Source organism: Sesamum indicum, linkage group LG9 (genome assembly GCF_000512975.1).
Source record: "Sesamum indicum cultivar Zhongzhi No. 13 linkage group LG9, S_indicum_v1.0, whole genome shotgun sequence".
Taxonomy (NCBI): domain Eukaryota; kingdom Viridiplantae; phylum Streptophyta; class Magnoliopsida; order Lamiales; family Pedaliaceae; genus Sesamum; species Sesamum indicum.
Window position 1 is genome coordinate 3,980,955 of NC_026153.1, and position 14,769 is coordinate 3,995,723.

The window sequence follows — 14,769 nt, forward strand, 5'->3', positions numbered from 1 at the left end:
TTTTACTTTATATATTTAGATGTGTTAGTGTGATGATTACATGATGTAGGCTATCCTTAAGTAGGTTTAATAATCCTTCTTGGAGGCTATATCTATATTGTAGATTATTGATGTAGGTCCTTGAAGATAATATCTTTTTTGTGAAAAAATTCATGAGGGTTACCTCCATTTATTTGAAGAGGAAACTTTAGGTTATATTTAACTTGGATTAGTTATATATATGACGAGTTAACGACAAAAAAAAAGAAATAAAATTATCAAATATTAAAGCAAAAATAATTTATCATTTTGAGTTTAAATTAACCTTCTAGTCATGGAGCCTCAACTTCGTCAAATTAATTACAAAATACGGATAGTCGTATAAAACTAGTTGATTCCAAAACCAATTTTGGGGTAAAGTGAAAATGATGAGATTCTTTATATTATTCTAATTAATAAGAAAAGAAAGGGAGAGTGGGAATGATGAATGACGTTTCCATTACTGCTTGGATTGGCCCAAAGGACATATTTTAGGGTTAATTACAAATGAGTTTAAATTAATTAAAAAGCCGCCCCCCATAATTGTTACTTCTTCTCTTTATGGCCCACATTTTCTTTTAATCATATCATACATACATTACATTATTCAGCTAAATGTTTGTACTATGAAATTATAGGTATCATGTCGAATCGAATTAAAAAAAAATCAGTTGATCAAGAATTTGGTATTTTAATTTTCTCAATTCGATTGGGTAAATAATCGAAATTTGTTGGTTGGATATGGTAAATAACCAAATTAACTGAAATTTGAAAAGATAAAACCCTCCCCCAGCCTCTGCACTCTGCTCTAGTAAGAACAAACATGTGGAAGTAAAAGTGTTACACTTTGAAAAAACAGAGAATTTATATATCTATCTAAGCAAGCAGAAGAAAGATGTGAAGCAATTTGGACGAGAACTTCTCTGTCTGCATCCTCCACCAATATCCCACAGATACAGCTATCTTGTGACAGAGAGATGCTCTAACTACTATGAAACATTGATTTCTTGGTAATATTAAGGTTTCTACCTATATAAATTACACAAGTATAGAATTGAAAGGATGGATCACCTACTGCAAACGCACTTGTAACGATACGGACTGTTGACGGGATCATTGCCCTGGACCGGAACTTGCATGGCTGTGCACTTGTGCTTGCACCCTTTGCACTCGTTGTAAGTGCAGATGGGGACGACTGATCCGATCAATAATCTTTTAGAAATATCCTGCATATGTATGCATTAGTCAACAAGAGCTTCAACATGTTAGAATGAGTGATGGTTTTTTGATCTATACCTTAAACTTGAACGTTGTTTCTGCCATTTGAACTACTCTTGACCCTGTTCCATCCATACTATATACATCACCATCATCAACTCTACTAACTTTTACACTAAGTAAAAACTCGTATGAATAGAATGCCTTTTTCTTAAATAAAGAGCTAAGATCGCACGACAGCTTGTTCTATTTCAGTTCCGTCACACTGAATACGAAAAGTTATAATATTTATGTCGGAAAAAACAATATTTTTGTAGGTAAGATTATTAAAACTACCAATATGTTGACATATTTGAATGTGATTACTATATACGACTAAAGTTATAAATAAAGGGGAAATTGCGAAAGAAAATAAGGATAGTTGCAGCTAATATGACCTCTTACAAGTATCGTTGTGCAAAACAAGGTGAAGAAGAGCAACTGAAAGAATGAATGCTTCTCATTCGCCATTTTTCGTACGTCTTACAAACATAGTTTGATGGTCGAAAATGAATACGTGCAATATATATATATATATGTATATGTGAATGTTGTGTGTGTATAGGTAGTGGTGGAATTGTGACCATAAGGAGATAGGTGGTAGGCAGGCTAAAATTATGAAACTAGTACTGCAAACCAAGGAGGTCCCCCCAACTTACAAAAGCTTCACACACACACACACACATATATATATAAAGGCAAATGCATATTTGAGAGTTTTTTTCTTAATACATTTCTATCAATTTATGCCATATATAAGTTATATAAACCTAAATGTTATACCGTTATTTGATACTTTTATATCATATTTATAATTTTTTAAAATTCAGACATACAAAATTAATCGAATAAAGGTATAAGTGTATCTGGTGAAATTACTCTATAATTTTTATAAAAATAAAAAGATCATGAAAAACGCAAGGTAGAAATTTTTATCATATATTAAAGTAGGATCATATACATTCCCATTTCTAATTTAAAAAATGATACTAAAACTGAAAGTTAGGTTTTATTTTGTCATATCTTAAAACACATACACACACACAGTAAACGTTTTTTTCCAACTCAAATGGATAAAATGACATTGACACAATTCTTTGCAAACATCTAACCAAACATTGTTGGTTTGAATGACACAGTCATATTTGTTTTCGTTGGAAGAAGAGTGACTGCACATTGGGTAGGTGAATAGTAGTAATGAGGTAAAAACATTGAGGAGTAATCTTGACAAGAACCTAATTTCCCCAGAGTTATTCATGTCTTAGTTTATGTACAGAGTGCAATACTTGATGGAAGTTGAGGATGAGTTGATGTTAGGTATTGGGCTGTGCCAAAATGTTGACTAGAGTGAAAAGGATGAATAGTATTTCTTTTGTAGTTCTGGACACCAAAACAAAAACTGGTACTTTATTAAGTATGTTAGAGGAAGTAGAAGGGGGTAAAGGTCTTACATATGTACATCATTATGCAAGAAAGATGACAAAAAGTTTGGGTAAAAGTCATATTCCACGTTGTCCAAATTCCACAAATGCAGCTTTCCGTCTGTCGCTCTCTATTCACTTCAGTCCCTGTAAGGTAACAAAGATGGATAGGGTTTATTCAAGTTTTCTTGTGGACCGAGTTTGAGTGGATTTGTCAAAGTTCAAGATCTGACTTGCTAAGAATATTTTCGCCCCGCTACATCTAATTTATAAATTTCAAAATATTGAAAAGGGTGCTTCTTAGAATAACATTACAATAACTTTCGAGATATGAAAAAATAATGTTACTAGAAAACAATTAACTTTTTATGAATTAATTTTAGGCTTTAAAATATTAAAAGAAATTCAAATAATTCTATTTGTATACATTAAAATTATAAACTATTAGTATTGGTTTTATATTATACGAGCTAGATGAAATATTCATATATCTTGTTCATGTATGTACAAAATTATACATTTTAGAAATACATATATAATGAACAAATACATATAATTAATCGAGTTCAAATCCCGAACACCAAAACCCCAGATCAACTCAAAACCCCTTTTGTAGTTTCAATATCTGTCTGAAATAGGAAAATCCGATCCATTTGTCATCCCTATAATTGATGAGTAGATCCACCATCATATTATTGGATACACTAATCATGTAGCTACAACAACCTCAAATAGGCAAGGCAATCACATTGGGCATGGCACCTACATATGAAATCTCAAATTACAAGTTACAAAGTCAAAGCTACATTATTGTAACCTGAGACGGAGAGATCTGAGGATGAGGAGCGAAGACATGAATAAGCAGAAAGCCGATCAAAGAACTTGTTCTGATATTTAGCTTTACCCCTCTATAAACTGCAAACAAAGATGCCAACTATTGTTCCAAGAACCAAACAGAACAGAACATCTTTAGTTCAAAACTGAATTCTAGTTCTTGCACGACGAATATGGCACCTAATACCGACCAATCAAAATGAAGTCGTCGTCTTCTAGCACCTGAACATCCTTCTCCCCAACAAAATTCTCCCTTCCAAGTTCCTTGACTATGTTCACGAACTCCACCCTTTTCGCCAACGGAAGAGGTACATATGGTAAGCGGAAAATGGGCCGGACGACTCCAAGCTGAGCAAGAGCAGTGTTTAAGCCAATAGGGTTCGGTTCTTGAAAGAGCCAATCGATTAGAGGAAGAAGTTTTGAGTTCAGTGATGAATTTGTTCCTCCGAACATCAGCTCTCTCATTAGACCGGGAACCAAGTTGCTGGCAACTGAAATTACTCCAGTAGCTCCATGAAACCACCTTGAATCATGGCATTGATCATCGTTACCGCTCCACACGACTAGTCCATTGCGTGTATATTCCTCTATCCTATCATTTCCAACACATTCCTTGACACCGGCGAAGTTGGGGCTTTTTGCTATGTTTTGGACCACACCCTGTGGAATATCTTGCCCGGTCCGTGATGGTACGTTGTAGATAATTGTAGGGCCCATGGGAAGCACGCTGTCAAAGTGAGAAATCAAACCGTCTAAGGAGGTCTTACCGTAGTAAGGATTAATGTGAAGTGCCGCGTGCATTCCAACAGCAAAGCCTTGTTCGGTTGCATGAATTGCTTCCCGGGTTGAGTTGCTTCCGGTGTTGCCAATAACTTTGATGGATCCTCCGAAACAGTTGACAGTGTGACCAATTAGCATAATGTGTTCATCCCAGCTCATCAACTGGCCTTCACCAGTGGTGCCGCCGACAATTACACCCTCAACACCATCTTCAATCTGCATGTTCACTAAGGCATCATAGGCCTCTAGATCAAATCTGCCGTCTGGTAAATAAGGGGTCTTGATGGCGGTTATCAATCTAAGAGACTTTATGTCATCAACATTAGTCCTGAAATCAGAAAATTCTACCTCACATAAATCTTTGTTTCAAAACAAAATCTTTCAACCAAAATGATTTAAACTACTTTATTTGCAGACATTCTCTTGATAAACTGCAAGCGCCACTTTTGGCGTGCATCTGCCTGAGGAGATATATGTGTATGCTATATATATCCAACAAAATGTTGTTCAAAAAGATTAATCGTGTATTGTAAGCCAAGCAACGAATTCCCTCTAATACAAATTATGCACCACTGCAAAAAAATCTACTTTTTCATGGAATTTTTTTTATTACAGTTAACAGTCTTCTAGTATCTAACCACATGCTGTAAAGATAATTTGACAATAAGAGGAGAGGATTTTTATCTCAAAAGAACAATTTGAAAATGCAGAGTGTAAACATATAATCAATTAAACTAATATTCTCTCCTTCAACAAAAAACAAGTTTGACAAACAAGGGGAGTGCATCATTGACAAGACAATTCTTAACAGCCATACAACTTAAATGTAAAAATTATACGGAGTATATCATTTGTTACCAAGAAAAAGAAAGGAAAATGAATTCAAAATGATTGTGAAATGCAGGCACACCGTGAGAGCAGAAATACAAACCTACAATATACTTCACATATTGTGGTAAAGCCATCTATTACTGAAATAAGAATCTTTTCTTTTTTTGAAGAAAATAACTAAAACTAAAGAAAGTTCACTGGCTGCGAGAAGTAAGGTTCAATGGGCGCCTGATCCATTCCACAGAGCAGAAATGAAAAACTAAAAAGATCACTTGTAAAAGCTGAAATAGAACAAACAGCCACCTGTTTTTAACTTCATAACTACGCATTGGGAGATGAAAGTTGGGAATCACAGCTGCTCTAGGAGACCTCCATTTTGGTGTCCCTCCTGCACCATGACAATTGGCATGGTATTATGTCAGAGAATGCAAAAGTATCCTGGATGAAGAGAGAGGAAATCATTCTAACTGACTTTCATTACCTGCTTTTTCTTCCTTTATTTTTATATATATATCGTCAAGAGCAAAAGCCAATTTGTATATATTATAAATTTGCAGTCTTCAAATTAAGGTGTGCGCACTGACACCAAATAGACATTTCCCCAAAACCATAAGCTCTATATTTTATCTATGCACACACCAACAAACCAGTATTTAACAATTGTAACCTCAGCATCAAGGATTAAACAAAACATGCCGCCCAATACAGTTTTTCATTATCCTATTAGTCAAACAAATGTTGTACCATTTCGAGTGTCCACTGCGATCAATAAGCAATCATGAGTTGTTAAAGCTTGTCATTGCTGGTATCATAAAGCATCAAACATATAAATGGCAAACCATTTGATTACATAATACCTTTTACCAGTTAGTTTCAAAAGACACAAGAAAAGGCACCGTAAGGTGAGTTTAGAAAACTAATGTGAGGACAAATCATAATCTTGTGGACAAAAGCAAAAAATTTAGGAATCCAAAGATTTCGAAAACATTATGACCTCATCGGCACATAGAACAAACGAATATTACCAACTTAATTATTATATTACACTAATCTTCCATCTAGAGAACTAATATAATATAAGAAACGTATAGCTGCTCTATTGTATCGATTTTGAACGTGCTAATCACCGAGCAAGACAAAGAGCTGGTACGAAGCAACTCTGCATGTGAGAGGCCAAATTCCATAATAAATTCGCATAGAAACCAGTACCTCGATGCGTAGCCTTGAGAGAACAGCATCCAAGCGCCGAAGCCATCGCAGAATACTTATAGAATCAGTGGAAAACGAAAGGAATAAACAGCAATGTGATGAACGACTTTACGTAATTCTCCGGCAATGGACGGTGATCCCGGAACCGGACGGCGGATTGACTCTCTGTGAGCGGGAACACAGCTGCATTACAATTTCTTCTATCCCAAAATCTCTTTATTAAATCGGCTAGCTTAAGATATAGCGGCGGAGGCGATAGGGGTAGAGCGGCGGTGGGAATTAAGAGGGGGAGGAGGATAGGGGTAGGGTTTTGTAAAACCACAGCGGTCGCAGCTTATGTCCAATGTGTCGGGTCCAAAATAGTACTTCCTGACAATTTGACCCGACCCAAATCTCGAGATGTTTTCTTTTCATATTAAATTCAATAAAAAATATTAATTAAGATAATTATACTTCCTTCTCAATTAAAATATGCATTTTCTCTCTCTCTATATATTTTGTTGAAATAATTAAAAATTCTTCTGTGTTTTCTAAATAGGTTAAAAAGTCCATTATATTTTGTAAAATTCAATAAAAAATACCTCTTTTATTAGTAATTAATAGAAGGTACATTACATATGTTCATTGTGCGTCTGGGGGTATTTTTTATCTACTTTTAACCTTATTTATTGGTGTTTTTTATTAAAATATCCTCATGATGTTTATATAGTTCACATGTACATCTTTTATTTATTTTGAGTGATTTTTTTATAATTTCATCTATCTAAAAAAATAAAACAACCTTTTAAATATATTTACTTAAAAATATAAAAATATATATACATATATATAATACTTGTGATTTTAGCACGGATCAAATGTCCTTGGATCTTGATGCTCGAATTGGGCTAATTTAGCGAGAGAACTTGAGAAAAACAACCTGCAAAACAACACGTTAGCACTCTGATACTTAAGTTAGTTCCGAATTTAGAAATAAATAAATATAGAGATAAATTGTAACAAGAAATTGAAGTAGAAATTGAAATCTCATAAGCAAAATATAGCAAAAGCATGAATTTGAAAGTGGCATAGAAGTAGCAAGAGAGCTTCCATATTATTGAAGAGGGGTCTGTTGAGGGGTGCTCGTCCATATTTATAAAAGAGGAATCTCTCTTTGCAGGAACTCCAGGGAGAGCTGCGTGTTTGAGAAGGAAGGCGAGAATCTGGGGATAGGGTACAACCTTATCCTCTTCTTGATTCAAGCAACACTTCTTTGAACGAGGAAGGACTCCCTCTGCACGAAGATTTTTGCTCTATAAGGAGTCTTCCTAGACTGAGGAGTGTAGCTTCTTGAGTACACCTCTCTTCTCTTGGGCTGGCTTTGGAAGGGTGCAGTAGGTCTTCGCACTGGGCCGAACTTGGTGCGACAGGCTTTTTTCTTGAACGGACCCTGATGTGGTGGATCCCCTTATTGGGCTAAGCCTAGCGAGCTCCCCTCCTAGCCAAGCTTGCTGTATTGGGTTCCCTTCTTGGGTTAGGCCTGATGTTTTTTTAGACGGTTTATCTCCATTATGGGTTAACATGCATGATTTGGGCTTGAAATATCTCTTTGGGCCTACCGCTTTTGGACCATACCCATCAACATAATTTTTTTAAATTTTATAATTTAAATTAAAATTATAGTATAAAAATCAATATAGTAAATTATTTTTTAAATTTAAAATATCGTAACTAATATAAATATTAGTAATTATAAAAATTATATAATATTGAAATTATTCTTTAGTTAGTTAAATATATTTGAATATAAATTTTTTATATATTAAATACATTTAAATATTTTTTTAATTTATTTTTAATTTAATTAATATATTTTTTTAATTATTATAGGATTAAAAAATATATAAAAAAAGGGGCGACGACGGCATCCACCGTCGCCCAAATTGTGGGTGACCGCTTTTCTAGTGTCTTGGCCCGTATTAAATTAATCTAGTGCAAATAGTTACCAAATTAAGATGCACAGTGATGCAAGCCCAAATTTATTAATTCATTAACTAATCAATTATAATGATTATAATTAAAAAATTTATTACTATTTAGTTTAAATATATTTAAATAAAAAATTATATTTAAATTTAATATGTTTTTTTTTTATTTTTAAGTTTACAAACAATTAAAATTAGTTTTATTATTTTGAAGAATTTAATAAAAATAATTTTTTTTAATTTTTTTAAAATCTAGGCGAGAGTGGTTGGCGTCACCTAGATCTGTCATCAACAGATTCAGGGGAGACGGCATCGACATCATCGTCGCTCCTTTATGTTGGGCAACGGGGGAGGCGGTAGGGGTTAATTTTATTTAATTTATTTTTTTAAATAATATTTTTTATAACATATATTTAAAAAATTTAGTAAAATATGAACTTTTTTTTTAAAAAAAATAATATATAACAATTAAAATTAATTGATTAGATCTGATGGCTTACAGGTCCAATGATTATTAAAATAAAAAAATAATATATATTAAATAAGGGTATAATGGTTATTTTTTAAAAAAATTAACGTCATTAGTCATATTTAATAGAGATGGGCAATTAAGCTACATTTTAAGAAAATAGAAATGGTTTTTTTTCCTATTTTTAAAATACAGGGAGTTTTAGCCGATTTTTTAAAACACAAGGGAGATTTATGCATTTAAGTCATCCCTTCTCTTAATGTTTGATGTAATTACACCTAAATTTATTATAGTTTGAAAAAAACTACATTTAATATCCATAAGTTTTGCGTTTGTTTAATAGATAAGTCCATCAGTTGGTTAACTTTTATTAAATTTATTGATATGAACAAAAAAAAAATCGAATAAAGTTTATATTTACCCCCGACTCACTTATTATTGATTTATTGGAGAACCAATAAATTATTTTATGATCAAGTTACCCTTTACACATCTCCACATGTGAATACATGTGAAGGCACATATTTTCAAATTAATAAAGGTAGTTTAACTAGAAAAAAAAATGTTTGATCTGCAATAAGTCAGTAATAAATTAATCAGAGATTTATATTAATTTTTATTTAGATTTATTAGTATCAACAAATTCAATAAATTTTGAGTATTTGAGGTACCTAATTGTGAGACGGGAGCAAAGCTTAGGGGTACTAAATATAATTTTTCAAAAATATAAAAAATCCACATGTAATCACACCCAACATCAGAAATTAAGGATCATGTTTTCAAATTCGGTCGCTGATGATGGAGTTAGAGTGGGCTCAAGTATACATGTACTCGTAAACATGGATATGAACAATATAATCCTACAACACTTTATATAACTAAGAACGAGCTTAGAATTCGATAGCTCATGTTTACAGCCCTCCAATATTAAAAACATAGGTGTAATTCAATAGATAAATGTAATTATAGGATCTAACTAGTATTTACGGACTATGTATTTATAGAAATGTCCGAATTGTACAATTTGTCATGATTGTACCAATTTTGATCAGAAAGTCATAAAGATCAAAATATTGTAGATGGGTCGAACTCAAGTTGATCTGATCGGGAGGAAAGTGGTTGAATCTTGGAGTTATTTGGTCGTTTCAATTTAAGACAGATTAACACATGATGTATGAAAATCAAATTATGATAAGAAGAATAGCTTATACTTGTTATGTAAATAGCGCTCATATAATTAACATTATTATGTAGAGATGGGTGGGCTCAGTGATGTGGGTGCACAGGTGAATGTGCTACTGTAAACTTTGTACACACTCATTTAATAGAAGTTAGCCGGTGACAAATTTTCCCTCACAACCAACAAATTCCAAAATAATTCTCCAGTACTATTTTTTTTTTGGTTTCTAAAAAAATAATAGTATGATTATCATTGTATAAATACTGATTTAAATTTAATTAATAGTATAAGAATAATCGGGTGCAGCTCCTACCAATAATTGATCACATGGCTGCAATCAATGCAGACCGTTTGATGCCTTTCACCCTCAGCCATACCCATGTGCTGGTAGTCATCGCTATTCGCCTCATTTCCTTTTACACACACGGCCACAAAACTACGTAGTGATTTTGTACATTACACGTACCCGAAAACTAATTCAATCCATGCCCATGGTATATTTCTTGTGTCGACTTCCACTGATTTATAAACTTTATTTTTATTTTGTTTTGGTGCTTTTTAAGATTAAAAATTGGTACGTTTGGGTACGATAAATAATATTTCAATTGATGAAGTATGGGTCTTTCCGTGTATTTCATATGTTGGGATGAAGTCATGAGTTGTTCTTCTTCTTGATGTGTCATTTTTTAAGATAAAATCGTGCAATGTCAATTACAACGAATAATACTTCAAATTATGAAATGTCAATTGCTTTGCAAGGGACATCATTCTCGAATTATTTTTGTGTTATCAATTGATCCCAGAACAAATTAATTTGTCAAATGCCGTAATTTTTATAATGTTGTGAATTTTATTTTAATTCTTCGCCTAATTTCAGAAGATTATTTTACCAGGAACAATTTTTGTAACATAGGATTTTAATAGGAAAAATTGTATTTCTAGTCTCACACGATAGAATAAGTTGCACTTTTGATCACATAGTTTACGAGCTTAACATATTTTTTGGTCTCACAGATAAAATTTTTTAGTATTTTTAGTCCCAAATATTATAATTTCTAATCTATAAGACCAAATGTTCTAAATTCATAAATTATAAAGATAAAAGCACAACATTCTTTATTTTATGTGACCAAAAATGTATAATTTTCTAATTTAAAAAATTCATGCTGAATCAATCATAAGCTCTCACAAAAATAATAAAAATAACAAATAACATTAAGAAAATTGTTTTTCTTTTTCCTTTTTGTTTGCTAATGTGATATAGTTTAATCGGCGAAGCTGATCCATATAGAAAAGTTGGTATATATAATAATAAGAAACAATTAATTATTTTTAAAAAAAGGAAAAGGAAAAGACAATAACAATGAGGGTCCCATGTTTAGAAAATGGAAGATTTTAATTGGGATCGATTTTATTACATTTGAATTTAATTATATAATATGTGTAATATATTTATTGCATTATTAGTGAATATTTTAATAAAGTAATTTATTAAATAATAAATATAATTCACTTATTTTATATATTTTGTGATTAATTTGATTTGATTTGAAGGAGTGGTCAAAAATTTTCCTTAAAAAAGTATAGTAACGATGTACAGTAGAGGTAGAATCAATCACGCAGTGAAGTCTAACTACAGTCCACAGCTTGTCGTCCCTTAGCCTACACATAAAAGTCCAACTTTTTTCTCTGTTCTGCACTCATTCTCCACACACACTCCCATAAATCTAAGCAGGAGAACCCAAGTAGAAGAAAACGCATTTCCAAGAAATGGAGGAAGGAGGAGGGGAGGAGTATCTGTTCAAGATAGTGGTGATAGGCGATTCGGCGGTGGGAAAATCCAATTTGCTTTCCCGGTTTGCTCGGGATGAGTTCGACCACAACTCAAAGGCCACGATAGGGGTGGAGTTTCAGACCCAGGTTGTGGAGCTCGACGGCAAGGAGGTGAAGGCCCAGGTTTGGGACACCGCCGGCCAGGAGCGTTTCCGGGCCGTCACCTCCGCCTACTATCGCGGCGCTGTGGGGGCCCTCGTCGTCTATGATATAAGCAGGAAGACAACTTTTGAGAGCGTCAAACGGTGGCTCGATGAGCTTAACAGTATGCTTTTCTATTTGCTGACCACCTTTTTTAGCATTTTTTGAAATTTTTGTGGGTGTTTTTCTGTTCTTGAGTTTGTCTCAAATTTCTGTGTCAATCTTAATACGCTATAGAATTTCGCTTTCTTGGCTGCTTCTGTGTGTGTTTGCTTGCACTGATGTTGCTTGTTTAGGGGTCTAAACGAATTGCATTCGACTTGAGTATAAGTTATTGCTTATCAAACTTGACAAATTGAGCTTATAATAAGGTTTTAGCTATTGAGTTTCAATTCTTGGGTGATTCTTAGCATAATATCAGAGTTGTAGTCCGATCTTCTTCAGTTTGCAGTTCCATTTTTAGGTTTTGTTCTTTATTTTCTTTTCCCTATGTCGAGTTCTTGTGTATGTTTCTTAAACTATTTTTGCTGGGTTGGGGATACCTTTTTATTCTAGTTAACCATAGAGGGGTGTTTGCAATTGCAATAGCTTCTGCTTTTGGTTGGTGGTGGGAATAAGTGGTAAGTTTAGTTGTATAGGAAGTTGATAGTTTTATAATGCAAAAGTGAAAGGTGTGGAAAAAGTAGGTTGAAGTTGGAGTGTTTGGGGAAAGGTTTAATATGTACAGCGTTACCAATAAATTGCAAAAGTTTGTGGAGTGAAGCTTATATAGCTTTTGTCTTAAATGACCTCAATTTAAGCAGTTCAAAAGTATTGGTTTCAGCTTATTTGCAACAAAAAGCTATAACCACTTAGATTTAGTGAACTAAGGGATGAATTAAGTTGGGTAAGGCTTTCATGATGTGGCAAGATTATTTTGAGATAGCAAATGAAGAAAAAAAAATCACAAAATAGCAAACAAGAAAGTGAGAAAAGATGAGGCAAATGCAAAGAGGATAGATGATATCATTATATGTGATGTTACTTGCGAACACTGTTTCTGTTGTTAATGTCATTAATAGGACTGTCGGGGGTAGATAAACTCTCGTCTCATGCAATAAAATGCCTTTACATCAGAAGCATGAAGTTGTAGTAATAAATAGGATTGAAGCACAACACTTAAAAGAGTTGTTGAGGAACTGAATGGTATTGATTGCATCCAGTAAAGTGGTTCGTATACCACTTAATATAAGTGGAGTCTAAAATCTGTTATTGAATCCCACATTTGTAGATTAGCGTGAAAAGAAGATGATTTGAGAACGCTAAAAAGAGTTTGATATAAACTTGTCTGGTTGAAAAAAAAATTGTTTTGACAACTTCATTCATTTTGCAGAAGTCAAGTAGAGAAACCTATATTGGTCTAGAGCTCCTTTAGTAAGACGTACTATTTTAGGTCACATTACATTTTCGTTACCGGGCAAATCTGTTAAAATTCTTGAAGATAGTTGGGGTTAAGGATTGATGGATGCTATACAGACCATCTTGCTCATCTTTCTTTTTGTTGGGTGGGTATATTGAAAGCCAAAATTTTGATGTAAGCAGATAAGTTCTCAATTTTCTACATTGTTTATGCTTAGACAGCATAGAAATAGATTCTAAAGGCAGTGGGATGTATATTCTTCCGTTCGTGTATGAACCTTTTGCAAGTCTTGCAGTTTTGTTTATTTGCTCTAGTGTAGTTCTAGTGTTTAAAATGATAAATTTTTTTGGTGCAAAATTTCACCTTTTCTTGAATTGATAAAATGCAGCTCATTGCGACACCACCGTTGCGAGGATGCTTGTTGGGAACAAGTGTGATCTGGAGAACATCAGAGAGGTGAGTGTGGATGAGGGTAAAAGCCTTGCGGAAGAAGAAGGATTATTCTTCATAGAGACCTCTGCTCTGGACTCTACAAACGTGAACAAAGCATTTGAGATTGTTATTCGTGAGATCTACGAGAAGGTCAGCCGGAAAATTCTCAACTCCGACTCCTATAAGGCCGAATTGTCTGTCAATCGGGTCAGCCTGGCAAATGGTGTCGATTTATCAAAACAAAAATCAACATTCTCATGCTGCTCGAGATGATTTTCTTGCGCATGATTCGGGCTGTGATCTTTTGTATCTGTATTTGTTGTAACCAGCTTTTCCCAGCTGCTGGTTGTGTATCATGTATTTTGGTGGTTCATTCCCATAAAGGGTTAAATGTTGACAATAAACAGAAAAATAAAGATAGTACTACTTAATATATTTGAATTACAACCATGTGTTGTTTTCTCATGAATCTCCCAATTATGGGCTGAACATGATCAGACATGAGAGGGACATGGGCAAGGACAAGCATGGATTTCATGGGAGATGTAATAACCATGAAAATTTGGCCGGTACTATTGATGCAATTCTTGTAACTTTTGTTCAAGGATATTCCTGAGGTTTGAACCACACATTTAACTCATAGAGCAAGCCATAAAGACTGAAAGAGCAGGATGACAATGATGCAGTTGCAGATGCTGATGCTCAATCACACTTGGGTTGGTGTACATTCTCAATAAAACTTTCTTCTAATGGATTTAGAAAATCAGAAAGGGTACTGATGGGTATATGCATGGTTATCTCCACTGAACGACAATTTATTATATAATACGCCTATTTGAACAAAGAAAGATCAAATTGATACCTCAAATTTGAAGAAAGGACAATAATGAAGTTCCTCTATAGTAATGAGGGCATTGTTGTGAGCCAACAGTTCAACTTATATCTGGCATTTGCAACGTCAGCACAACGCACAGTTGCCGGTCATAACTTCATCTCTTCCC

At 33.7% G+C, this 14,769-nt stretch overlaps 3 protein-coding genes across 3 annotated transcripts; 1 reads left to right on the forward strand and 2 right to left on the reverse strand.

Moving 5' to 3' along the window:
• Positions 737–1,794, reverse strand: LOC110012604 (EPIDERMAL PATTERNING FACTOR-like protein 9). The gene is made up of 3 exons (XM_020696933.1): positions 1,674–1,794; positions 1,315–1,358; positions 737–1,244 (listed from the first exon to the last, which is right to left on the reverse strand). The coding sequence occupies exons 1-3, from the start codon at positions 1,744–1,746 to the stop codon at positions 1,086–1,088; spliced, it is 276 nt and encodes a 91-aa protein (XP_020552592.1). The 5' UTR covers positions 1,747–1,794; the 3' UTR covers positions 737–1,085.
• Positions 3,290–6,679, reverse strand: LOC105170527 (4-hydroxy-tetrahydrodipicolinate synthase, chloroplastic). The gene is made up of 3 exons (XM_011091324.2): positions 6,351–6,679; positions 5,445–5,529; positions 3,290–4,638 (listed from the first exon to the last, which is right to left on the reverse strand). The coding sequence occupies exons 1-3, from the start codon at positions 6,394–6,396 to the stop codon at positions 3,711–3,713; spliced, it is 1,059 nt and encodes a 352-aa protein (XP_011089626.1). The 5' UTR covers positions 6,397–6,679; the 3' UTR covers positions 3,290–3,710.
• Positions 11,624–14,340, forward strand: LOC105170529 (ras-related protein RABA5b-like). The gene is made up of 2 exons (XM_011091325.2): positions 11,624–12,061; positions 13,725–14,340. Exons 1-2 carry the CDS (start codon positions 11,734–11,736, stop codon positions 14,039–14,041), a joined length of 645 nt encoding a protein of 214 aa, XP_011089627.1. The 5' UTR covers positions 11,624–11,733; the 3' UTR covers positions 14,042–14,340.